The 26919-nt window shown below is 44.7% G+C and overlaps 2 protein-coding genes across 2 annotated transcripts; both read right to left on the reverse strand.

Annotated features, from left to right (window-relative positions):
* Positions 1-978: 978 nt before the first annotated feature.
* Positions 979-5896, reverse strand: LOC135812743 (uncharacterized). Its single transcript, XM_065325991.1, has 4 exons — positions 5746-5896; positions 3897-4165; positions 3372-3462; positions 979-1521 (listed from the first exon to the last, which is right to left on the reverse strand). The coding sequence occupies exons 1-4, from the start codon at positions 5859-5861 to the stop codon at positions 1038-1040; spliced, it is 960 nt and encodes a 319-aa protein (XP_065182063.1). The 5' UTR covers positions 5862-5896; the 3' UTR covers positions 979-1037.
* A 4928-nt stretch (positions 5897-10824) lies between these two features.
* On the reverse strand, positions 10825-17132 carry LOC135812744 (uncharacterized). The gene is made up of 7 exons (XM_065325993.1): positions 17011-17132; positions 15602-16017; positions 15265-15310; positions 14854-15028; positions 14267-14535; positions 13634-13724; positions 10825-11950 (listed from the first exon to the last, which is right to left on the reverse strand). Exons 1-7 carry the CDS (start codon positions 17084-17086, stop codon positions 11485-11487), a joined length of 1539 nt encoding a protein of 512 aa, XP_065182065.1. The 5' UTR covers positions 17087-17132; the 3' UTR covers positions 10825-11484.
* Between the last annotated feature and the right edge of the window lie 9787 nt (positions 17133-26919).

Genomic DNA, 26919 nt, shown 5'->3' on the forward strand with positions numbered 1-26919 from the left:
TATCAACCATACCAAACATGCATGAAACTTACCAGAAAAAGTACCGAATTCTGCCAATGTTTCTGCCGGCATTATCCGCAAAGGCCTAGCAGCAGGCAAGACAGGAAAAATCGAGTATATTGGCAGTACTAGTACCTCATTCTCAGAAAAGATGTTCTACAACGTATGGGCAGAGACATACATGTCGCACTGACAACAGATGAACTTTGATACTAAAGTTGTGATAAACTTAGTCTAAAGTGGCCAAGTTAGCGAAGTGTGATGTCAATATATCGGTGTATGAGTTGAAATAGAGATGATTTTTTTAAATATCTGCTCAATGGCGTTCATATCTGTCTGCGCAGATAAGAGAGTCATTAATCCATATCACTCTGGACAGTAGGCAACCACCAGCCACAAAACAGGAGCAAATCTACAATATTTATACTTCTGAAGTATGGCCTTACAACATGTCAACACTCGGTGGAAACACCGGCCGATGTTAAGAGAGTGGATGATTGCCAACCACGGCGAAAAACAAAAGTAAGGGGAGGGAAAACGAAAGAGTAGCAAACTCAACACCAACAACTCAGTAAAGAAAAAGAATGTCAAATAAAAACAGTGACAGTCAACAGAGTACAATGCTTCGGACAGGCTTTAAATAGTAGCAGGATCAATGCAGGGTCATTCCAGCAAAAACTGGAGAGGTTGACAAAGTCCGGTTTTTCTTCATTACGATGCGGCTACGACAGCCTACAAGGCCCAAAGACCGTCTTGAAGTTGTGTAAGGCGTAACATAAGGCCTACTTTCAAAGCAGGAGACCGAAACCTTTCGAGAAGTCACACACGATACGTCAAGTACAGGTTCTGCACGTTAGAGGTGTAAAATGTTTGCTGTTTGTATTTATTTTGATTCGCAAATTCAAACGGGCATAGAACCCAATAACAAAGAAAGCGAATATGAAAATTATAATGAGAATGAGAATTAAAATACTTAGACCTGTACGGTACATGTACATGTAGCTCCTTCAACTTCAGGTCTCCGTTTCAGCGATCCTTTAGTTAACTTCACATACTTGTGAGCCTGCGGATTCACTTGCCAGGTTACTGTTTTTCACCGAGGATTGTGCAGATGGTGGAGAACTTCTTTCACGAATGGAAACATTCGCAGTGTGCCATCTTCTATATCGCTTGCGGAGTGCCGAACGAAATGCTGTGTCCAGTGGAATCTTGAGAAGAAAGGTTGCTACTCCCGTTACGGAGGCGAGTGCCATGAGCAATAGGTTTCCCTGTGTTACTGTCAAAAAGAACAGAAGAAAGCAAAAGCTCCAGGTCAAGCCGACCAGGAGGAACGTGGATCCGGCGACTCGCGCCTGATGGAGGTAGTGCAAAAGGCCAGCGTCCGTGCCTGGCTGACTCCTTGACGTCTGTATCTTTGCTCTGTGCATGATCCGTGCGAAGAGAACCCCACAAGTCAGCATGCTGAATAGGAACGGGATGATGCGACTCAGGGTATCTCCCACTGTATGCTCCTTCTGGCACCTGCGACAGTCGACACATCATACGCAGCAAAAAAGATACAGGAGCTCAAATCTAGTGACTCCAGAAGGCAATCATAATATCTTACCAACAGTGCTCCATATATTTGAACGTTTAATTGAAGGAACAATTGGAGGAGCAGACATAGTCTTTTGAAGTAATTATAGGGGAAGTCCGGTGAAAAATATAAATTTCAGAGTTTGGGATAGCGACTGGCACATAATGCCCGGAAAAAAGCAATTCTGCTTTTAGTCTGCTCAAAATTCCGCTCGAAGGACTTGAGGTTCTGCTGATTTGTCTGCTCGAAAAGTGCTCATCCGGTTGCATTACTTTATCTGACAGAGGTGATGTGCGGGCCATTGAGACCTGAAGTCCCGTCTCCACACGAAGCACCTTAGGTGCGCGTCGCTCAGGGCTTTTTCATGGGATGAATTTCGGGTTGTTCCGGTCGGGCAGCATCGCGGACTATTCCATAGTTTTCAGTGTCGAGAAAACACTGGCCATGAGAAATTTCAAGGCGGTGAGACAATTTCGTCTTCCTCTATGAGCGAACTTGTTTTCAAGTACATGTATGCAATATAATATATATACTCAATCTGCGGACAGAACGGTTTCGTCCTTTGTGGACTCGTCATATATATTTTTTTATTTTTTATTTTTTTACTAGAGCCACGTAAACCCGTCATGTGTGAGCCATGAATAAGGGGAGTGGTGGCGTGGTCTGGGATGCTCTGCCGACCTTGGGTCTCGGCTTCATCACAACCAGGCGCGCCAATAGAAGAGAGAGAAAGAGAGGGAGAGCTAGAGAGAGAGAGAGAGAGAGAGAGAGAGAGAGAGAGAGAGAGAGAGAGAGAGAGAGAGAGAGAGAGAGAGAGAGAGAGAGAGAGAGAGAGAGAGAGAGAGAGAGAGAGAGAGAGAGAGAGAGAGAGAGAGAGAGAGAGAGAGAGAGAGAGAGAGAGAGAGAGAGAGAGAGAGAGAGAGAGAGAGAGAGAGAGAGAGAGAGAGAGAGAGAGAGAGAGAGAGAGAGAGAGAGAGAGAGAGAGAGAGAGAGAGAGAGAGAGAGAGAAGAGAGAGAGAGAGAGAGAGAGAGAGAGAGAGATAGAGAGAGAGAGATAGATAGATAGAGAGAGAGAGAGAGGAGAGAGAGAGGAGAGAGAGAGAGAGAGAGAGAGAGAGAGAGAGAGAGAGAGAGAGAGAGAGAGAGAGAGAGAGAGAGAGAGAGAGAGAGAGAGAGAGAGAGAGAGAGAGAGAGAGAGAGAGAGAGAGAGATAGAGAGAGAGCGGGGAGGGTTGGGGAGCAGGAGAACTAAATAAGAGAACTAAATAAAGTATAATAAAAAAATGAGAGAGAGAGGGAGAGAGAGAGAGAGAGAGAGAGAGAGAGAGAGAGAGAGAGAGAGAGAGAGAGAGAGAGAGAGGGGGGGGGAGAGAGAGAGCGAGCGGGGAGGGTTGGGGGCAAGAGAGGGGAGAGAACTAAATAAAGTATAATTATAATTATAATGCGTAAGGGGTGCACATTCAGATCCAGAGAAAGAGTAAGCAGGGCACGAGGCGTATGGTAAAAATTTCGAGTGAGGAGGCATGTGCACTGTACAGTGCACTGGATGCGCTGGCGGTGCAGTTGTCTTGAATTTTCGCCATTCTCCCATCACTTCCATTCATTTTCTGTTTCCAGCGAAAGTCCAAATTGGTGCACATCAAATCACTATCTCAAGAATGGCTGGGCGGATTAGATTAACTTGAGTACTTGTAGATTCCTATTATTATGCTATGCTCTGGAGAATCGAATGAGACCACAATCGAAGGGATTGGAGCAAGTTTGAAAATCAGGTGAAGTCACTGATGTCAGCTTACTTTGTCGGCATTGCTGGCTTAGGATTATCAGGTGTGCCGAGGTCAAATCCTGCTGCAAGCCTAGTAATCAAGACTATCGATCCAGAAGTACCTGCAGGATCGAGGCAAGAGAAAAGAAAAGGGCAATATCAGTGCCACCTTGACCTACGACGGCCGTCCGTTGCATTTTTAAATTTAAATTACTTGTAAAATGTATGAGGACCAGTTCGTTCTCGTGCGGGCACTTCTACCAATACTAGTATGGTATGTGTCTTGGTATTGCACGTCGTTGACCAGGGACCTTGGAAGTTCGTCTTTGTCCTAGGGCACTTACGTAGGGGCATTGAGGGCTTCGGGTGTTGAATTTCGTAGGTTTAGATTCGCTGCGCTGGGACCAATTTAAACCCAACCCCTTCCTAAAACGCTTGTTCCGCAACTCACCAACGTATAACAATACCTTAAAGTAATGTTTCTAGGATCCCCCAGTGGGGATATCTTGTGTGCAGAAGACATAGTGCCGAAGTGTGGGTGGTTTATTCTTCTTACCGTATGTGGCTAACGTTGCTTTGCGAACGTAACGACTGATGGGTGGTTTGTGGCCGGCACAAACTCGTCTGTGCAGATGAAACGCCTGCACTACTGCTAGAAGGAGGATCGATATCATGAAGAACATCTGTAGCACGTTGATGAAGACACAAGACAACAGGGTCCTCTCATTTCCTATAATGAAATGTGCCAGATCCAGTAAGACAACCATCCAGAACGCCGCACACTGGTGCGTGAATATAACACCGCTGTTATCTCGGCGAAGTTCCCTGTGCAAAGCAACACACCATCGCGAAAACAACACCCACTTGAAATGACAGGGTTGTTCTTCAAGTTCTATTTTGCCTCACCAGAATGTACAGGCTATGACACCCGGTTCTCCCGGGATCATGAAAAAGTCAAGAGTGGTGAGAATTGACTCGGATGGAGAGCCAAGGATTAATTAATTTTATGGGAAAGAAAAAGGAACAGGGAGTTACGAGTTACGCTATAATGTCCACTAACACCACCAACTTGGAACCATTCAAGTTGGAAGGCAGTTGGAATGCACATCCAAGATGTGCTAGAGCTGTTAGCCAGTCAGTGTCGTGCAATGTTATCGCATGAGCTGATTATTTAGTGACTGGTGGTGTTAGTGGACATTATAGCGTGTCTTGTACTTCCTTGGTTTTTCTCCTTTTCTATAAAGTGAAAATTTATCCACTTTTCCACACAGGATGGAAACATGAAAAAATTATAATGAAACCAATAAATAAAAACTCAGATGCATGTTGAGCCAATAGTAATAATGTAAAGAGAAAAGGGCCTCTAAGTTACTAGTTATGACCAACAGTCCACCAAGGTAACGAGATAATGTACACTTAGATAGTGCGACAACGAGGTACAAAACTGACAAGGATATTGAGACATTCGACGATCTGACACCTACATGACAACATGTAGCTGGAGCCCATCTACGAAGCGCAAAGCAACAACCTTTCAACTTGGAAGGCGCAGGTGCGAAAAGTTCCAATGAGGTGAAGGGATGCGCCACGGCGATGTGTACGAGCTATGTCCCAAGGCAACATGGAATGAGTAACGCTACGCGATGATGATGTCGGGACTAGTAAAGGACCTTTGGACAAACCGGTCTAACAACAACTCAAAAACGCTACCTCTCAAAAACGCTACCTTGGTGGACTTTTAGTCATAACTAATAACTTGTAGGTCCTTTTCTCTTTACAAACCAATACACGTGCACATGTAATTAGCAATAGAGGCTTCTCAAAGAAGACTTACATGAACAGTACATTAATTTTAACTATAGTGCTGGCAACCGAAATCCGACCCCCTGAGCGGTGGGTTCACATTCTAGCGGTCTCTGTTTCGCATCCCGAGTTGGGTCCTTGCGATGTGAGCGCACCGCTCAGGGGTCGGATTTCATTTACCAGCACTGTAGAAAGCAATGATAATAACGCAGGGCGGTAATGATATATATTATTATCGCAAATAGCTACATTGCAGAAGCCATCACTTCGCAGTACAGAACACTGAGGTACATGTACATGTGTGAGTGTAGACACAGTCAGCCAAAATTGTGGAAGTCTGTGACCAGTGTGTTTTGCCCTGTGAATATTAAAAGAATTCGTTCTTTTTAAGAGTCTACAATCGCCACAGACTGTATCGTGGTCGCTGGCCAATCAAGGCATGTCAAGTTTGGAATAATGGCTAGTACTCTAGCACAGAGGTAAGCAGGGTCGGGTGCCCCTGAACAGTTTGTGGCGGACTGAATGAAACCAGCCTATGCACGTTTGAACTTAAATGAGTTCAAAAGATAATAAATTAACAATCTACTGTTTACTGTACTTACGGTAGTGCTAGGTAAAACGCTAGGCAGAGAGTAAGGAGGGTCAAGGCTACTGACAGACAGGCGCGTGCCAATGACAGCTCAACTTCCGTATAGTGGACAATGCTTGAGTTGGTCATGTCCTCTTGGATGGAGTGGTTTTCACAGAGCCAAACCCTCGCCCAGGCGACGTCGTGGTCTAAAGCCGGAAAGTTTAGGGCAATGAAAAGAAGAACAACAAATGCATTTGATCGACGCGGAGACAACGATTTCAAAATCACAACAAAGAGAGCAAGTTCTACTGTCATCGCCACACTACAACGATGTCATGAAAGTTTCAAAATCGATTTTCCTGTCACATATTATTTGTGCCCTTTGCACCCAGTTCTCACTGCACTTCCATTGTCTCACCTTTCTTCATTCTAGTTTGGCACCATATTTTGTTTAATCATTGTTTAGCACGGATATGTCTCTTCAGCCACGACATTTCGCTGATGAATGGGACAGGAAAATTTATTTTGGAAAACGTTCATGACTTCGTTGTAGTGTGACGATGACAGCAGAATTTGTTCTCTTTATTGCTATTGTTTAAACACATGCAATGGTTGTTTATAAAAAAAACTTCAATCGTGTTGCATTTATCCATTAGCACAACAACTATTCCTGATGAGTGTTGTGTCAAAACCTGTTCGAATCATTTCTACATTGTTATTTTCACTATTATGCCTTTTCCTTTTGTTACTGCATACTGTTTTCCACATATTGACACCGTTACAGAAGGTAGCCACTTGTCCGTTCGACAAGTTCCCTTGATCGTCTATAAGTATCTTGCCCACTACACAGGAACTCGAGTTGTTCCTGCTGACTTATATTTACCCTTGAAACTCATGTCTCCTTCCAATAGCACACGATAATTCCATCGAGCACTACACTCCGTAAACCAACAAGATAGCACCAATCCCTTCTCGGCGGCAAAACCTATTGACCGACTGACACCAAATTGTACAACAGTAGATACTTAGAGATGAAATGAAGCAATAAAACGAGTACTGTATCCTTACCGGATAGCCAGTCTTCCATCGCCGACATTGCTGCCAAGTTGTTCACCTAAGCAGAGGAACAGGAGTTACACAACACCTTTCATTACTTTTTTATTTTGAAAGTCGGAAGGAGGTACACTTCTACATGGCGTTTGTGGCTCTCCCACGCAAGGGATGACTTAGTCTCTGCTAATCACGCCCAGCTGTCACGTTTTTATGAATGATAATGACACTCCAGTCAGACTATGCAATGTCATGCACAGCACTGACATACGAAATCCGACCTCATCAATAAAATAGCGCCGGGCGCTACGCAGCCATAACACTACAACAAACACTGTTCTGTGCACTCAAACGCTGCGCTACCTTATTCATGAGGTTGGATTTCTCTGGCCAGCACTTTACGTGACAAGATCGTTCTGGAGACACATTCGTCAAAACATCAACCAGACGAGTGAATTGGGCGAAAGCAGTCCTTATTATATTTTCAAGTTATTTGTTATCTTATTTTTAGATGTATCTGTGCCCTAGTTTTCGAGGGTTGTTGCTTTCCCACGCGAGAGGAGAATTTGAATAGTAATCATTCAAACATGACTGTAATCCGCATAAAGAATGTTTTGCGCTGCACTAATTCCCTAAGCTACTCTCAATTTCTCTTTGGCAAGCAAACCAAAATTTAATCACAGCCGACACTGCGAAGCATGTGCATGCACATGTATTTAAAAGCTGTTACAATATCATTGCGTATGTTAGTCCGTTCGATTTTAGATGAAATACATGCAGTTCCAAACTACAAGGCATACCTGATATACCGCGCTCTTTACACGTGTTGCCGATCCATTGATGTGTCCCGGGGTATATGCACATCCTATCAGGAAAGACGTTTTGTCTTCCCTAAAGATGTCTAACTTGTCATGAGACGATGTGTTCGTAGCGTTCAGCTTCCTGCATGGTTGCATGCATACGCTTAGCGTCACGTTTGAAGTCTCGCCATCACTACTGTTCAGAAGTAAGCTACCGTCTAGAAGCTCTGCGACGAAGTTACCACCGAGACTACTTGCTACCTCGTTCACATCACTGCAGCTGGGATAACTGCTTCCATTCTCCAACCAAAACGCAGTACTGACAGGACTAGATGTGTCAGCTGTGTGGACGTCCAGGACGGTTGCATTGTCCGTGTTAAGTGTAGTGTCCGACACTGTACCATGAATCACTGGAGAAAACAGGAATAACCGCACAAAGCGCGCTGACGCTTATCCACAACATCAAAGCCAATATTTGGGGAAGACGATGGACAATGTGGCATGATAATTTCAATACAGTGGAGTGTATCCAGTATATCCTTGACGAATTGGGAAGATTTACGGTTGACAATAAACAGAACCAGCTGAAGCGTGATTTCACGAAGGTTTTATTGAGATGTTGCGAACTCATACTAGAGATAGTCGTGATGGACAAACATATAACTATGATGGACATGTAAAGTGAAGAACGATAATAGAAATGATGAAAAAATATAAAAATGCATCCTTCTATCTTTCGCACAACGCTCATCAGGAAGCATCGTTGTACTAATTATTAACAAATTGCAACACAGACTATTATTTATAGGACTAATAGTGATAATTAACACCTAAAGAATGCCAAACAATTATCACAAAGTATCCTTGCAAGATACCATGTGCGTGAAAGATAACAATCAAACACTCAAAGGGACAAAATGCAAGTATGAAACAACACTAGTGACAAACTTCTGGCCCGAAGAGGCCAGGCTTACACAACAATATACCGGTTGAGCAATTTCAAATAGATAATGCTCTCCTTTTGAACACAAAGGTCAGGCTTATGAATGCGTTGGAAAACAGTCTCCACCACCTTCACCTGTAACTGATAACGATGAGGTCCACGATACAAAACGGAGAAACATGAATCAGAATACACTTGGCACCATTGAGGACGAGGTACCAAAATGATTATACACAGAAGACTTACGACGTCGAAACACGCGCCCACACTCACTCTCACACTCTCCCAAACCCACTGTCTCTCCCTCACTCAACTCTCTGCTAGACGTTCCTCCGCCAGTGCCGTTTCCGCCATCGTCCTCATCGTTGGCGATCATGTCCAGTGTTGCTGTCACGCTGGGTCTTCTTCTGTGTCGTTGTTGTTTGCCGATATCATAGTTCCTGATGAGCGTTGTGCGAAAGCTAGTTCGATTCATTTTTATATTTTTCATCGTTCCTATTATTGTTCTTCACATTACATTTCCATCATCGTTATTTCTTTGTCCATCACCACTTTCTCTAGAATTTGTTCGTGGCATCTCTATAAAAACTTCGTCAAATGACGCTTAAGTTGATTCTGTTTATTGCCATCCTTAAACTCTTATCACCTCCCCGTTTTTCAAATTGGGAAGATTGCCACTTTAAGTTACAACATTGCTTACAAAAGAAACTTACGCAATGAAACTAGTATCACTGAATATGTCCATACGCTTTGGATCGCTAGTACTCTGGCGGTGCTGCCCAGCTGCATCTCTCAAATTCAGTTCACGAGAGCATCTACCAAATCCGAAAGCGATCACCTTACACTGACATGCACCATGAAACATTAGCGGCAACTGACAACATCAGGTGTAAACCTTCTCCACATCGCACTACACCGTTGCGAAATCTCGCAGGGTTCTATCTACCAGTAAGTGGGATCCACGAAGGAGCTCCTATGGAGTACGAAAGTAAGCGTACAGTACATATAGATGCTCGAGGTCAATGTGTGTGTGTGTGTTGCTAACCGTTGGAGCGCTGTTCTGGACCTACCGGCACATGACTTCATGCTACCGGTGGTCGACTACCCTCAACCGAGACTCTACATCGACGCGGTGCTCAGAAATACACGCACCGTAGACTGAATGATATTTTTGCTGCACGACGGACTTGGGGCTTCACTTATACTGGGCGATGCTCAGTTAACACGAGACTGTACAGGGAAGTACATTTCGTTGCTCTTGACCGATAAGAGGGAGAGCCCGTCCCCGTACAAGGCGTATTTCGGATTATTCAGTAGGCATTTGGTACTCTGTATGAGTGAGTCTGTTCTCTGTGGACAGTTTGTCCAGCCCATAATTATTATATCAAGAGTACATACCCCCCCCCCCCCACACACACACACATATGGGGTGTGTGTACATGTCTATGCATACAGGTAGTCATTGGTGAGGTAAACCATAAACATGTTTAACGTACCGGATATGTGAACGCGTGTGACCCAAGTCAATGGACCCATGTGTGCTATGATGTCACACGGATTCAAAACATGCGAAAGCCAGTACTGTCAAGAAAAACGAATTGATTTCGACACAAATGACAACCTTGTTTGGATAGGAGTGGGGGTGCATGGGAGGGGTTTTCAATACAACCCATCAGGCATCCAAACATATGTTTTGATTTCTCTGCACGTATATTTTATCTGAGTCGAAGTGTCACCACCTTCACCTTGCTATTCGAGCCCATACCATGAAATCAAGAATGACAAGAAAGACTTCGAAAAAGCAAGTTCTCTTGTGACAATAATCAAAAACGAAAGAGAAGACGAAGCTTCGAAGGCCGTTAAGCTCATAGAATACTTTGGTTTCGTGCTTCGGAAACTTCTTCGGCTCAGCACCCTCACAGCTTGCACAATGCGCTCCATTCTGAGTTTTCACTCACACTCAGGCGGAACCCGTTTCAGCCTCCATAAACCGTAATATCCTGAGTCAGCAGACGGCTGTCCGTGGGTCACTGAGTATCGTGATTATCCACATGCGGGGAATCTCAGGGCTGTCCCATACATGTACAATCATGTACATGCACATGCATGATAATTATTATGGTCCAAGTCCCTTGTGAGAGCACGCACCTGTCATTAGCAATCCACCGTTGATAGGCAGCGCTTGACAAGACCCTCCCAGTCTCTCATTCAGGGCAGCTCAGGACCACTAGCAACAAGTCTGCAGAAATGGTCGGTAGACTGCACGGACTGTTGGTACTTGCATATGTACATGTACATGAAGATCTACAATATACATGTGGAAGATCGAAGGATTACAGCACGTTCATGGACATGTACATGTCGTACCAGTCCTGCGGCCACTGCCGGTATGCTGCGTGCACGAACTGGCGAAGTTGAGTTTCTCCGCTCACACTGGAACTCACTTAGTGCGTGCACGTCATGCAGGTATATTTTAAGGACAAACCTAAAAGCAAGAGCCTCTCGAGGTTTTCATAACGAAAATACATGTAACTATTGTTTAGTCGATAGCAGATAATGGCCTCAGAGGCGAATGGATACAGTGCACAGTAAGAGTCTGGTGACACCTTAGCAAAGAAATTCAGCAATGCATTTATGTGGAATGATAGATCTCGCACTTAGAATTTAATTATTGGAAATCAGAAATGCATGTACATAATATGTAGAAGAGGCGGGAGGGAAATTCCAAAGGGGGCCAATCCCTGTATAAAGGCATGGATAAGATTGATCGGAAATGATAGTTCAATACTATTTTGAAGTATTCTATTTGGGACAAGGGAACATTATTTAAAGAGTCATGTAGAACAGTTTATGGGTGGGAGTGAATATATTACTACCTGGACTAGACGGGTGGAGCTGGAACTGTGCTGGTCAAACTGGAATATCACATCCAACCTGAGGTCTTGGCTTCAGCGATACTTAGTTCAATTACACAAATTTATACGTCTGCAGACACACTTGTCCGGGCACTGTTATTCCATGGCGCTGAGGATAATGCCGACGGTCTTCGATCCAGAATGGAGACATTGGTCATATGCCATCTTGCATATCGTCTGCGCAGTGCTGAACGAAAGGCTGTATCGAGCGGAATCTTGAGCAGAAACGTTGCCACTCCCATTATCGAGATGAGCACCATGAACACCAGGTTTGCCTCAGCTACTGAGATAAATAACATCACAGAACCTACGAGCCACGCCAGGCCGACAAGGACGAACATCGATCCCGCGACACGCGCCTGCTGCAGATAATGCAGAGCGCCAACGTCTTTGGCTGGCTCATTCCTTGCAGTCTGCGTCCTGGCTGTATACATGATCCGTGCGAAGAGAAAACCAGAAATCGCCATTGCAACTAGAAACGGGAGAGAGGCGCTCAGGATATCTCGCAGTTGTTGCTCTCGCTGGCACCTGCAACAGTAGACACAATGTAAGCAGCGAAAACGAATTCAGAAGTTGAGGACAAATCACACCAGACGACAATCATTGTTAATTAATTTTTCACGAAGTTGGTTGCTCCTGAAATTGTAGGAGCAAACACCTTTGTTAACTTAAAAGGCTATTGGCCCCACCGGCTTTATCTACTTGGTCCGACTTATTGAAATGTGCGCTTCGCTTCAAAACTCAAGCCTATGTCCAAAGGAGCACCTGTACTAAAAAATCGACCAAGAGACGATAGATAGATAACTACTGTGTCGTTTCTTGGCCAGACCTTCTAGTTTTCATCTCTGCTGGTGTCTCAGGGCGCTTCTTCAAGTGCGTCAACCTGCAAAACGTCGACATTTTTTTCATCTCCTCCAAGCTACACTGGGCTTCCTTGATTTTTTCACTCCATATGCACGATTTAGACGATCGACTTCGCCTCCTCCTCGTGCAGCACGACTGCCAGAATGGTGGCTGTAGGTGTTTTCGCCTGACGCTCCCACGACACTTTCAAATGAGGCGAACAAGTAAACCACCACGCATAAAAAAATCACTTCTCATCACCGTGTGCCGCGCGCGTAGAACTACTGAGTCTGATCTGTGTCGACATGACTGTCACACATGTGCACAGTCAGCTGCATCAGACCATGACTGTGTGCTCTTCCCTGCCTGTTTCACGAATCCACTGGCCCCGGAGACTGGCGATCTTCAATTCTTGTGACGCATCGCGATCGCGGGTCCGAGGAGTCCGCTAGGACTCCGCACCATTCACGTATTCACCCTTTCTGCGCTTCAGTTTTCCAGCCAGGTTGTCGCCTGAAAGTCGACCTCAAGGGCGGTTGTTTATATCGATCAACTTCTCGACGATCTCTTCTGTGCTCTTGATTCGTCGGCCGCCACATCGTGAACGATGCGAGAGAGATCAGCACAAACTGGACGGAGCGATGCAGGTGCTTTCTGCACGAGTTTCTGGATGACGGGTTTGCTGAACTTGATTCTTCCAAGGAAACAGCGACTGCAGCGATTTCAATCCGCCAGGAAGCACTCGAGAACGATCGGCCAGGAGTTTCTGGTACTCCGTGACAATTCCCCATCGCAGTGGGATGTTGATTTCAGCCCCAGGCCTTCTCTGTGTTGCGCGAGAAGCAACAGGAGTCCTCTGACGACAAAATCCGCACCCAAAATGCTCGAGTCGACTAGGATCCTGAGACGCTGCCTCCTTTGGAGTTGGAGCCATTTCTTCTTCAACATCACAAATCGACAACTGAAGGATAGTGTTAGGTAGCTGGAAAGTTTGTTCCGTCCTGAGATTATTTGAATTTGTTTGGCTGACGTTCGAAGCGAAACGCACATTTCAATCATAAAGCAATAATAATAATAAATATCGCATGAGCTGATTGTTAAGTAACTGGTGGTGTTAGTGGACATTATAGAGCAACTTGTATTTCCTTGGTCCTCTTCTTTGTTATAAATAAATATAATCCTTGGCTCTCCATCCGAGTCTATCCTCCTACAGAAAGAAACAATAATTTCAGTCAGATAGTGCCACAACTAGGCACAAACCTGACGAGGGATTACGTAGACGTTCAACGACGGCCTGGCACCTACATGTACATGTAGCTCGAACACATCTACGAAGCGTAACCATCCCTATGCTGGATGTAAGCTTACTTTGTCGGCATTGCGCTCTTCGGATTGTCCGGTGTGCCCAGGTCGAATCCCGCTACAAGGCGAATAGTCAGGACTATCGATCCAGAAATGCCTGCGGGAGCGAGGCAGGAGGGAAAAAAGGGAGAAAAAAGATCAAAGGTCACCTTGACGTAACACACCTAGACAAATATTAGAAATAATATGCTTTGTAGATTAGTTCATCTCAGTACCGAAACTTCTACAGACACTAGATTGTGTCTTGGCATTGCAAGTCCCGGGCCAATGACCATGCAAGTAGAGTAAAACCTGTGACTAGCGACCACCCCTTGGCGACAGAGAAAGCGGTCTTTAGTGGCAGGTGGACCTCAGTTAGAGGTTCGCACCTCACAACCATTATGTGAATGGGCGACCGTCCGTGCCTGGCGCAGTGGTCTGCAGTACCAGGCTGATCGCTAGTCACGGTGGTTTTTAGTTACAGTTTTTGCTGTACATGTACATGATTGTACAAACAAGAGCGGTCGACGCAGCTAGAAGCCGAGTGCATAAAAGCACAAACTAATGTGGAGAGCAATACAAAAATAACTGAGGCGGAAGGCTGCGTAGCAGGGGGAAGACATCGTATTATAGTGTTTTTGTTTTTTTGTTGCTACTTACCGTAGGCGGCTAACGTTGCTTTGCGAACATAATGACTGATGGGTGGCTTGTGGCCGTGACAGATGTGTCTGTGCAGTTGAAAAGCCTGAGCTGCTGCTAGAAAGAACACCGAGTTCATGAAGAAGACCAAGAGGATGTTGATGAAGATGCACGACAAGAGGGTCCTGTCGTTTCCGACTATGAAATGCGCCAGGTCACTGATGATAACGATCCACAAAGCCGCACACTGGTGCACGAAGATCACACCGCTGGCATCCCGTCGAAGTTCTCTGTGCAAAGCAACACACAATCGAGGCATTAAAACACTGGTTTACAATTTTGCCACATTGGATGGAGGCAGACAACAATAATATGAATATTTAGCCATGGTGAGCTGTGTAAAGGTTTACTATCGTCACATGTCGTGGCCACGGGCCATTCAGGCTTGGGCAAAGTGTGGAACACTAGCAAAGCCTCTAGCATAGAAGTAAGAATGGTCAGTTGTACAGTTTGCTGCAGATTGAATCAAAACCAGCCTACTCACACTGCAATGGAGTTAAAAAGAAGACTCGTGAAACCAGAATAAGTTAATTATTATGTATACTCACGGAAAGGCGATGTGAAACGCCAGGCAGAGAGTAAGAAGAGTCAACGCCACTGACAGACATGCTCGTGCCACTGCCAGCTCACGTTCCGTGTTGTGGACAACCTTTGGGTCTGTTATGTCCTTTGGCGTGGTGTCGTTTGCACAGAGCCAGACCTTCATCCAGGCGCCTTGGTGGCCTAAGCGCAATAAGAAAGCGAAACAAATTCAAAATTTCCCTTTGCTCTGGGTAGCAGTCGCGTATCGTTCAACTGTCAATTCAAGTCTGCAGGAAACCGCGCGACCTCCCGTGCAGTGATCACCATCATGTGAGTTAGGAGGGAACAACGAGGGATGCTCTGCATGCTTTGTGCCGTCAAATGGTGTGTGGTTTTTGTAAAAAATACGAAAAAAGGAAAAAAAGCCACGTGCTCACCAAATAGCCAGTCTTCCAGCGCCGAAGATGCTGTCGAGTTGCTGAGCTACATGCAAGTAAACGAACAAGATTTGCAAAAAACTTTCACCCCACTTTTGAATTCACCAGGTGACAATTTTGCAGGGTTAATGAATGGAAAGTGTAGGCCACATGAAGAATGTTATGGCCCACACTCATTGTCTTGTGCTTTCAATTTCTCTACTGTAAGCAAACTAAACACCAAGGAAACAGTGTGACATGTAGTAAGCCGTCGTGACAGCATTGGGTGTGTTTGTCCGTTCGACTTAACATTTCCAATAAAACAAAATAAATACAGTTCCAGAATACCGGGGCATACCTGATATATCACGCTCTGTAAACGTGTTGCTGACTCGTCGACTTGGATGTGTTCTGCGGCATACCCACATCCTATGAGGAAGTATATCTCTTCTTCCCTAGGAATGTCTGCGTTGTCAAGAGATGATGTGTTCGTAGCGTTCGGATTCATGCATGGTTCCGTGCACACGCTCAGCGGCAAATTTGAAATTTCTCCGTCACTCATGTTCAGGACTGAGCTACCGTCTAGAAGCGCTGCGACGAAGTGACCACCAAGACTACTTGCTACCTCGTTCACATCACTGCAGCTGGGATATCTGCTTCCATTCTCCAACCTGAACGCAGTACTGACAGGACTACATGCGTCAGATGTGTGGACATCCAGGACGGTGGCATTGTCCGTACTACCTGCAGTGTCCGACACGATGCCATGAATCACTGGAGAAGCATGAATGTCAGCACAGAACACACAAATACCATGGTTCTCAACACCAAAGAAATTTTTGGAGAATAGGATTGGCAATGTGGTAGGATAATTGTAATACAGGACTAGGAGAGAGTCTTCTTGACGACTCGGGAAACAGTAGCTGTCCACAACTTACCGAATGAAGATTGTCATTTAGCCTATAAATTTCTTAGGATTGTATAGGAAAGAAAAAGGACCAAGGATGTACAAGTTACGATACTGTCCACTGCCATAATGTGTTAGCTTACGGAGCAATCACTGCTGCTGGCTACTGCTGTTCAATGGTCCATTTAGATATTCATTGTCGAAGTATAGTAGTGTATTACTCAACACGGCACTTTATAATATTTTTATTATTCAGGCGTTTAGTTTTGCACGATTTGTGTTCGCTTAGCTCCCCTTCTAGTTGGTCATCGACATAGAGCCGCATAACTTAGTTGTGTGGTATGTTGCTTTGCGTCTTTGAATCGTGGTTTGACCGTATTGTCCAATGGTCTTGTAAACAAAAAGGAGCGTCATCAATATACTGATGAAGATCCGCGAACGAACTCCACAGCAGAGACTTTCTGATTGTGCTTTGTCGTGATTCCGCGCACATTCCCCTCCTATGTCTATAACTTGTAACTCAGCACCTTCCCAGTAGTTAGAAGGCTGTTGGATCGTGCGTCTACGACGTGCTAGAGCTGATTGGCAACTACTTCTGAATTAGGTGTAGAACGCCAGCACCGTTGGTCAGCGTCGTGCAATGTTATCGAATGAGCTGATTGTCAACTAAGTGGTGGTGTTACTAGACAATATAGCATGACTTGTAGTTCCTTGGACCACTTTTTTTCCTATAAGATCATTATAAAAGACCCTTCGACTCTGAGTCATACAAGAAACTAACTCTCCTCCGTTCAACAGTTGATTGACACCCTTCGAGCCTATAATAATAATGTTATTATTGCAAATGAGGAAAAACTTACGTAAAGATACTAGTAGCACGGAGCATGTCCCTACGCGTCGGAGCGCTAGCATGTTGGCACCGTTGACCACCCGCATCGTCCAAACTCAACACGTGAAGAATATCTCCCGATTAAGACTCACAATCAATCACCTTACTCGCACAGACAATAACGTGACTCTAAACAATAACTAAACAACAACTCCTTTTATATCAGAGTAGACCATCCTCACACCGTATTACGCGGAGAAATATTGGCGACTACGGTGTGTGTGTGGGGGGGGGGGGGGGGGGGGGAGGGTGATTTTATGCTACAGGTGGTCGACAATGCTCAACTCTGAAAACTGTCCAGAAATACATTTAATGTAGACGGAAGACTGTTTGGTGGTAAGGCACTTACAGTTTCATGCACGGCACGATCGCCTGTGAATACGAGATTCCACGGGGAAGTAAAATGCCACGCTCCTGAGCGATAAGATAAGAAGACAAAGAGTCCCGGCCCTGTTCTAAGCGAGTCATCATTTCCTATTGTCTTTGGGCAATCCTATTGTCTATCAAGGCATCTAGATACCAATGTTTTGTTCCACGAAACGAGATATTTCCTCCGTGTGGTGGGAAGGGGATGAACAATTTCGTTTCAGACAACATCCACAAATACATGCATAAAGCTAAAGCTGCTCCATAAGAGTACTGAAGCAAGTCTGTGTTGCATTGACAGTGAGTTTCTGCGTAGCCAGATAACCCTCCCACTAGTGTTGGAGGGGCATCCCTGGACGAGCAGGCGCGCCATTGTCAACGTGTGCCCTGGCAACTCCCTCAATGTCGACCACAAGCCGCCTCCACACCGACGCTGGCCTCCGAATCCCTCACGCCGCGAGTCGTTCTGGCACATCTCAGTTTGGTTTTGCTGCCGCGTTCCAATCTAATTCACTACCAGTAGCCTGCATATGTTCATGCTATCAACTACCTACAAGAAGTCCAAGAGGCGATCGTACCACATACACTTACACTACTGAGAACACGAGAAAATAAAGGTCACGATGACATCATCTGTACATCATGATGAGTCATTGATGACACCATCATCTGTCCTTAGTATGACATCATAGTAGTTGTCACGCTTGTCTAGTCTCAGTACTATTTTCTTTCTTTACTATGTTCGAGCCAGGGTCCGGCGGATTCTGCCAGCAGAAAAATTGGCAGAACTCGGTACTTTTTCTGGTAAGTTTCATGCATTTTTGGTATGTGTTTTTTATGTGGATAAATGAAATGGAGCAGAATTCGAGGAATTGCCCGCCATAAGGTTTGTATGGTTCTGCCAATTTCACTGCTCTTCGAGCAGAATCTGCCACCCTTTCGAGCAGAATCTGCCGGTCCCTAGTTCGAGCTGGGAAAGGGAACATAGTAAAAATAATTTAAAATATTGTCATTATTGTCAACGGGCGCTAATGAATTGTCTGTACGTTCTAGAGCACTAGTAGTACCGCCCCCGAATCACCACTCCTGTGATGTACACTGCACATGTATGCCCATCCAGATGGGACCACTGTAGGACTAAATGTAAATGCAATACCTTTCAATTACCGGTATTTTATCTAGCTGTTCGCTGTCTACATGGATATTGAAATTCCTGTTATTGGACACAATAATTTTATTATTAAAACAGAGAGGTTCCAGGCTGTCCAAGAGAGTGCTCAATACCGAGTGGTAGAGCTGGTTCAAACAATAGGAGGACAGAGAAAGTGTTTTTACTCCGAGTTTCACGCACTAAGCGATCATCAGAAAACAGTAATGAGAAATCTGGATCAGTATTAAATTTTGTTTATATACCCACAAAGCAAAGTGTAAAGAACTGCAGCATGGCGCAAATCTGTTTTAATTTTATTATTATTCTTATTATTTGATAACCGCAATCAATAAAACTAGCTGAACCGACATTTGTGTACTTTATTCATGCAATGTAAAAAACGGTGGAGACGATGTGCAATAAAACGATGAAAATATGAAGAAATGGTGTAGGGAAAAAATATGGATTCAAACATTTTTTTCCCTACACCATTTCTTCATATATTTTCATCGTTTTATTGCACATCGTCTCCACCGTTTTTTTACATTGCATGAATAAAGTACACAAATGTCGGTTCAGCTAGTTTTATTGATTGCGGTTATCAAATTGTTGTCTCCTCGCCGTGTGTTTAAATTATGATTATTATTATTATTATCGCGAATCCAAATAAACAATAACAACAACATGCACGTGCATGTAGTCATTGGATGGTCAAAAATCTGGTGCTCTCGACTCTCGTTGCTTGTCCATTCATGCCATGTACATGTACATAAGCGCAGAAATCACTCCTGAGAGTGAGAGGCCGCACCTGCAAGTGGCAATTGGCCGCTTGCAAATAGCTCTCGATAATGCCTGACAGAGTGACACCTAGAGAAAGATGGGTGGTACGGCCCTAGGTTGACTGCATCATCCCCCCCCCCCCCCATGGCCAATTTCAATATCGTGGGAGGATGTATCTCTATCTTCATGCTGCCTCATATCTCCATGTACATGTACATGTACATGTACGCCATGACATTTGTTTTAGCCACACATTATCTGTATATATGTACATGTACATGGACATGTACAGCAAGCACAGCGGTTCTCATTGGTCAGTTCAGGAGGGACAGAGTCTGATGAGGAATGCACAACTGTTATGTACTTGGACAACACCATTATTATGTGAATGGGACAAGTACAAAAGTGAGTTGTACTGAAAAAACGTGAGTTGTGCTGACACTGGGTCTGTACTCTGTGAACGGGCAAATGCCATTGTCTGTTTACATGCAAGACTGGCCCCTAGCCTGATACCCGACCCATTCCATTGTCTCTTGCACCATGTACAGCCCGTGCAGTCTAACGATCGTTGATACAATCAAAAATTATCAGCACTGATATCATTACATTAGCACGGCCATACACTTGATTGAAAACTTTCCCCTTCAACTTTCAAGTCTGTTGCAACGGAAGACTGCATTACATGGGTTGGACCTATTTTATCTGAGTCGAAGTGTCATCACCTTCACCTTTCTATTTTAGCCCTTACTATGAAATCAAGAATGCCAAGAAAGACTTCGAAAAAGCAAGTTCTCTTGTGACAATAATCACAAGCGAAAGAGAAGACGAAGCTTCAAGGGCTTTGATTTCGGGCTTCGGAAACATCTTCAGCAGAGCACCCTCACAGCTTGCACAATGCGCTCCATTCTGATTTTTCACTCACACTCTGGCGGAACGTGGTTGAGCCTCCATAAACCGTACACGGCTGCCGTTGGGTCACTGAGCATCACTTCGTTCACACACGTAAAGTGCACACAAATTTCATGAGACTGAAGCTCCCTATCATGACTGTCAACATGCGTGTAATCTCAGGCCATCAGGGCTGTCCCATGCATGACACATATACACGCATGATAGGTCCCAAATCCCTTTTGAGAGCGCGCACCTGTCATAAGCAATCCAACTTTGATAGGTAGCGCTTGAAAAGACCCTCCCAGTCCCTCGTTCGAGACAGCTCAGCACTAGCACCAAGTCTGCAACAACGGTCGGTAGACTGCACGGGCTGTTGGTACAGTGTACTTGCACATGAAGATCTAAAATGTACATGTGCAAGATCGAAGGATCACAGCACGTTCATGAACAATGTCATGTACATGTCGTACCAGTCCTGCGGCACTGATACTACAGGTCTACTCTCCGTATAACGTAATCTCTGGGACCACGCAAAAATTATGTTATATCGAGAGTTATGTTATGTAGAAAACCGTGTGTAAAATACAAGATGTACCTCAAAATGAAGGCTATTACAAGATGGATTTAACCGTGCAAACATATTATACACACTGTACCACCATCGACATCACATACCATCAATGCCGCAGAATTTATGCACAATAGGATTACACTGGCTAGCTACGGCTACAGCTTGATCGTACCGCACACGTGAATCTACGTTATATCGAGAGTGCGCGACGTGCGCACTTCGGGGAGCGCGCCACAGGGTGCGTTATGCCGAGGTTTACGTTATGTAGGACTAAACTGGCCTAAACTGCCTAGCAACAGCTACCGCTTGATCGTACGGTGCACTTGAATTTATGTTGTATCGAGAGTGCGCACGTCGGGGACCGCCGTAGCGTGTGTTATGTCGAGGTTTATGTTATGTAGGATTATGTTGTGTAGAACAAAATTTGTATGGGAGTGATGCTATTTCGGCGCGGGATTTGATTTTTTTACTTACTAGCAAGGTTTATGTACAAGTGAGAGTTGTTATATCGAGAGCAGACCTGTAGTATGCTGCGTGCACGAATTGGCGAAGTAGAGTCTCTCCTCTCAGTGCTCACACTGGAATTCACCTGGTGCATGCACATGTATACTCTGATAGGATTATTATAGTCTTGCTTAGTACGGACATTATTCGGAGCATGTTTCTATTGATGCATACTATAGGTATGTTCGGATAAGACGCAGGGACATGCAACTCGGATACTACGAACACACCTTTCCTGCCGCTAGTACGGAGGCTTGGCCAGGCGAATGTCGCATTCCAGGTGCCACTCCAATGCCATGGAAGACGACCTCAGTCGCAAATTTCGTCTTGTGGTGAGGATTGAAAGAAAAGAACTAGCGCTTGCATGATAGTTGCCGGTCATACATGACAATCGTGTGCACTGATATCTGCAACGTAGTAACTTCATAACTGTCTCACACGGATCCGCGAATCGCCTTCCGATTGCGTTTCCGAGCGAAATGTCCGAAATTTCGCGTTGCAGTTCACGACATGAAAAGTGTAGGCGAAATCGAACGCCACCTGAGTCTTACTCGTCCTCCTTGTCATCGTGACTTTACAGACTAACGACCACCATTCGGAATACAGGATGAGCACACTGCTCATTCTACGCCGCAAACCTTTATGTACACGAAGAGCAGGTGCGTCTTGTTAATGTTTTTCTATTGCCGTTGCTTTTAATTTTTTTAATAATTTTTTTGTCATTTTTTCTATTTTCGAAGATTTTATTTCCATGCCGCACCCAATGCTCTGTGTTTATCTAAGCACATTCAGCACGTGCGAACTTGTGACCGCTTTACCACCGCTGCTGTGGTTTGGCCATGTGGTGCGAGAGGGTCCAGAATCCGCCTCGTTCCAAGCACTGGAGCTATCAATCAACACAAACGACATAAAAAAACCCGTGGCCGTCCGCCATTGCGGTGGATAGATACGATTCGGCACGACCTGAAGGCAGCGGATCTCTCCGTGGAGAGCGCTCTCCAAGCTGCAGGAGATAGACTTACTTGGCTTGACACTGTTGACAGATGCGTCGACTCTGCTCCTGTCTAACAGGTTCAGGGAAGATGCGAGCTGTGTTTACTACTATTATTATTACCACTGCTGACATTGATGCGTAAGTGCACAAATAATATGAACAATGATAAACTTTCAAGAAAGCAGCGCTTACAATGGTCAATGAACCGCATCTTTGGAAACCCTCTGCAGTTTTGTAATGACATGCAAACTCTGCATGTACAATGTACATTTACATGCAGGTATATCTAGGGACAAACCTAAAAGCAAGAGCCTGTCGAGGTTTCTATAATCAAAATAACTATTGTTCTGTTGAAAGCAGATAATGTCCTCAGAGGCGAATGGATAGAGTGTACAGTAAAAGTCTGGTGATACCTTAGCAAAGAAATTCATACATTCCACATCTATGTGGAATGATAGATCTCGCACTTAGAATTTTTAAATTAAAATTATTGCGAATCAGAACTGTATGTACATGTATGTAGAAGGTGGGGGAGGGAAATTCCACAGGGGCATATCCCTGTATAAACGCATGGACAAGATTGATCGCATATGATAGTTCAATACTAATTTTTGAAGTATTCTATTTGGGACAAGGGAACATTATTAAATTTTAAAGAGTCATGAAGAACGGTTTTATGGGTGGGAGTGAATCTATTACTACCTGGACTAGGCGAGTGGAGCTGGGACTGTGCTGGTCAAACTGGAATATCACCTCCAACCTGAGGTCTTGGCTTCAGTGACACTTAATTCAATTCCACATAATTATACGTCTGCGGACACACTTGCCCGGTCGCCGTTTTTCACTGGCGTTGAGGTTAGTGCCGATGGTGACGGTCTTCGGTCCAGAATGGAAACATTGGCCACATGCGACCTTGCATATCGCCTGCGCATTGCCGATCGAAAGGTGGTATCTAGAGGAATCTTGAGCAGAAACGTTGCCACTCCCATTATCGAGATGAGTACCATGAACACCAGGTTTCCCTCGGCTACTGAGATAAACAATATCACAGAGCCTACGAACCACGCCAGGCCGACAAGGACGAACATCGACCCCGCGACACGCGCCTGGTGCAGATAATGCAGAGCGCCAACGTCTTTGGCTGGCTGATTCCTTGCAGACTGCGTCCTGGCTGTATACATGATCCGTGCGAAGAGAAAGCCAGAAATCACCATTGCAATTAGAAACGTGAGAGAGCCGCTCAGGATGTCTCGCAGTTGTTGCTCTCGCTGGCACCTGCAATAGTAGACACAATGTAGGCGGCGAAAATGAATACAGGAGTTGAGGATAAATCACACCAGACGACAATCATTATTTTCACGAAGTTGGTTGCTCCTGAAATTGTAGGAGCAAACACGTTTGTGTCAAAAGGCTATTGGCCCCACCGGCTTGGTTGAAGTAAACAGAACAGAAAAGGACAAAGGAACTATCAGTTACGCTATAATGTCCACTAACACCACTAGTTACTTGACAATCAGCTCATGCGCTGACATTGCACAAAACCGACCGACGGTACTGACGTTCCACAGCTACATGTAGCTGACCATCAGTTCTAGCACGTCTTGCGTGCGCCCTTCAACAACTAAATAAGCTGTTAGCCAGCGAGTTGTAGAACGTCAGCACGGTCTGTCGGTTTTATTATGCAATATCATCGCGCTTGAAAATAGAAGCAGCTTTCCATTATGCGCAGTTGCATTGAGTCATGGTGTTTGTTTGTTTTTGGTGAATCCTTCCCGGAAGCATTTAATGCTGGTTTTTATACATCGTGTAATTACTCAGCGTTATGTACAACAATAAAATAATAAATATCGCATGAGCTGATTGTCAAGTAACTGGTGGTGTTAGTGGACATTATAGCGTAACGTGTAATTCTTTGGTCCTTTCCTTTGCTATAAATTAATCCTTGGCTCTCCATCCGAGTCTGTCCTTAAATAGAAAGGACCAATAATTTACGACTTAAGACCAACCGTCCATCAAGGTAACGAGATAGTATACAGTGAGATAGTGCGACTGCTACCAGTACTAGGCACATACCTGACGAGGGATTACGTAGACGTTCAACAACGGCCTGACACCTACATGTACATGTAGCTCAAACACATCTACGAGGCGTTAACCATCCCTGTGCAGGATGTGAGCTTACTTTGTCGGCATTGCGCTCTTCGGATTGTCTGGTGTTCCCAGATCAAATCCCGCTACCAGTCTAGTGATGAGGCCTATAGATCCAGAAATACCTGTGGGAGCGAGGCAGGAGAGAAAAAAAGGGAGAAAACAATTTCCCAACAAAATCAAAGGTCAAATTGACGTAACACTCCCAGACAAATCTCCTTGGGAATAATGCTTTGTAGACCAGTTCCTCTTAGTACCGAAATTTCTGCAAACACTAGATTGTGTCTTGGCACTGCAAGTCCCTGGCCAGTGACCATTGCAAGCACATGTACTTCAAAAGTATATTATGATTATAAAAACAAGGGCGATCGGTACGGCTAGAAGCAGAGTGCTCAACGTACAGATGTGGCGAGCAGTACACAAAAACAACTGAGGCGGAGGGCTGCGTGGCAGTGGGGAGACACAGTACTGTAGTGTTGGTTTGTTTTTGCTACTCACCGTAGGCCGCTAACGTTGCTTTGCGAACGTAATGACTGATGGGTGGCTTGTGGCCGTGACAGATGTGTCTATGCAGGTGAAAAGCTTGCACTACTGCTAGAAAGAAGACCGATTTCACGAAGAATGACAGGAGCACGCTGATGAAGATGCAGGACAAGAGGGTCCTGTCGTTTCCCACTACGAAATGTGCCAGATCACTGATGACAACAATCCACAAAGCCACACACTGGTGCACGAAGATCACACCGCTGGCATCTCGTCGAAGTTCCCTGTGCAAAGCAACACACAATCGAGGCAATAACACCCTGGTTTACAATTTTGCCATATTGGATGGAGGCAGACAACAATAATATGAATATTTAGCCATGGTGGGCTATGTTACGGTTTACTATCGTCACATGTCGTGGCATCGGGCCATTCAGGATTGGGCAACGTTTGGAACACTGGCAAAGCCTCTAGCATAGAAGTACGATAAAAACCCTGCAATCGCCACGCAAAAATGGTCATTGGCTACCCCAGCCACGTACATGTGTTGCTTGGTATAAAATAATAAACTCGGATGGAGAGCCAAGGATTAAAGTTAAAAAAAGAGGAACAAAAGTTTACAAGTTATCCGTTTTGTCCAACACTAACGGTTATAAGCAGAATACTGTAGAGTCAAAAATGTGCAACAATTAGCACAAAACTGACTGATGAGATCATGACATTCAACGACCTGATGCTTAGCTGCATCACGTTCTAATTGTTGCACATTTTTTGACTCTACAGTATTCTGCTTATAACCGTTAGTGTTGGACAAAACGGATAACTTGTAAACTTTTGTTCCTCTTTTTTAATTGGAATAAGGAAAATAAATAAAAGAATGGTCAGTTGTACAGTTTGCAGCAGATTGAATCTAAACCAGCCTACTCACCCTGCAATGGAGTTAAAAAGAAGAGTTGTGAAACCAGAATAAGTTACTTATTATGTGAACTCACGGTAAGGCTATGTGAAACGCTAAGCAGAGAGTAAGAAGAGTCAACGCCACTGACAGACATGCTCGTGCCACTGCCAGCTCACGTTCCGTGTTGTGGACAACCTTTGGGTCTGCTATGTCCGTTGGCGTGGTGTCGTTTGCACAGAGCCAAACCTTCATCCAGGCGCCTTGGTGGCCTAAGAAGTAAGAGAAAATAAGAAAGCGCAACAAATTCAGTCTCTTTTTCTGTTGATGGCAGGGGTGTAGGCTGCCACGCGCCAGGTGTTGTTGTAGGTGTTAGCAACAGTAGCCATGCTGCAGCTATAGGCACCCATACATGTACACACCTGCACTGTACATGTACATGTACAGTGCTGGGAACTGAAGTCCGACTCCTGAGCGGTGCGCTCACATCACCAAGACCCAACACAGGAAAGAAAAACTACGAGATAGAGACCGCTAGAATGTGAACGAATCGCTAAAGGGGTCGGATTTCAGTTGGCAGCACTATACCAGCAGGTGTAGTGTTACTTCATCAGACCCATGTACATGTACATGGACATTTTTTATTTTTTTATTTTATTTATGGATTCCCCAAAGTCCGAGGCCTAAGTCGATGGGGTCTCCGTTCATGGCTTACTGGCAATATATCTGCAAAATTATAACATATAGATTGAGAAGAGGAAGGGTTATAGCAAATGCATGCTGTAGAAATCAGCCATACCATTCTTTACTATGTTATAGAAACTCTGGAAGGAATGAAACCAGCGGGTTCGAAGCGGGTGTTGGCAAAGATGGTACGGACTTTTGATTCAAGTGAAAATTGACCACATCATTTTTCTAATCAATCATTGCTTGGTGTGGGATGACCTAATTCCATCCTATTTGACTGGAAGTTTCCTGATTTAAAATTGTTCAACGGAATGGATGGGTAGACAACACAATGCTAAGTGACGCAACAAAACAAGTTTGCTTCACTCAATCTCCAAATCCTGCAAAAATCACTATACTTTGACCTGTGCA

The sequence above is a fragment of the Sycon ciliatum genome, chromosome 3 (genome assembly GCF_964019385.1).
Source record: "Sycon ciliatum chromosome 3, ocSycCili1.1, whole genome shotgun sequence".
NCBI classification, from domain to species: domain Eukaryota; kingdom Metazoa; phylum Porifera; class Calcarea; order Leucosolenida; family Sycettidae; genus Sycon; species Sycon ciliatum.

Coding starts and splice junctions, on each gene's coding strand:
- LOC135812744 (XM_065325993.1), bottom strand. CDS start 17,086: ATGCGGGTGGTCAACGGTGCCAACATGCTAGCGCTCCGACGCGTAGGG. Junction 16,018..17,010: donor CGTGCTACTAGTATCTTTAC/GTAAGTTTTTCC, acceptor ATGCTTCTCCAG/TGATTCATGGCATCGTGTCG. Junction 15,311..15,601: donor TACAGAGCGTGATATATCAG/GTATGCCCCGGT, acceptor ACTTGCATGTAG/CTCAGCAACTCGACAGCATC.
- LOC135812743 (XM_065325991.1), bottom strand. CDS start 5,861: ATGACCAACTCAAGCATTGTCCACTATACGGAAGTTGAGCTGTCATTG. Junction 4,166..5,745: donor GCGTTTTACCTAGCACTACC/GTAAGTACAGTA, acceptor TGCTTTGCACAG/GGAACTTCGCCGAGATAACA. Junction 3,463..3,896: donor AGCAACGTTAGCCACATACG/GTAAGAAGAATA, acceptor TCGATCCTGCAG/GTACTTCTGGATCGATAGTC.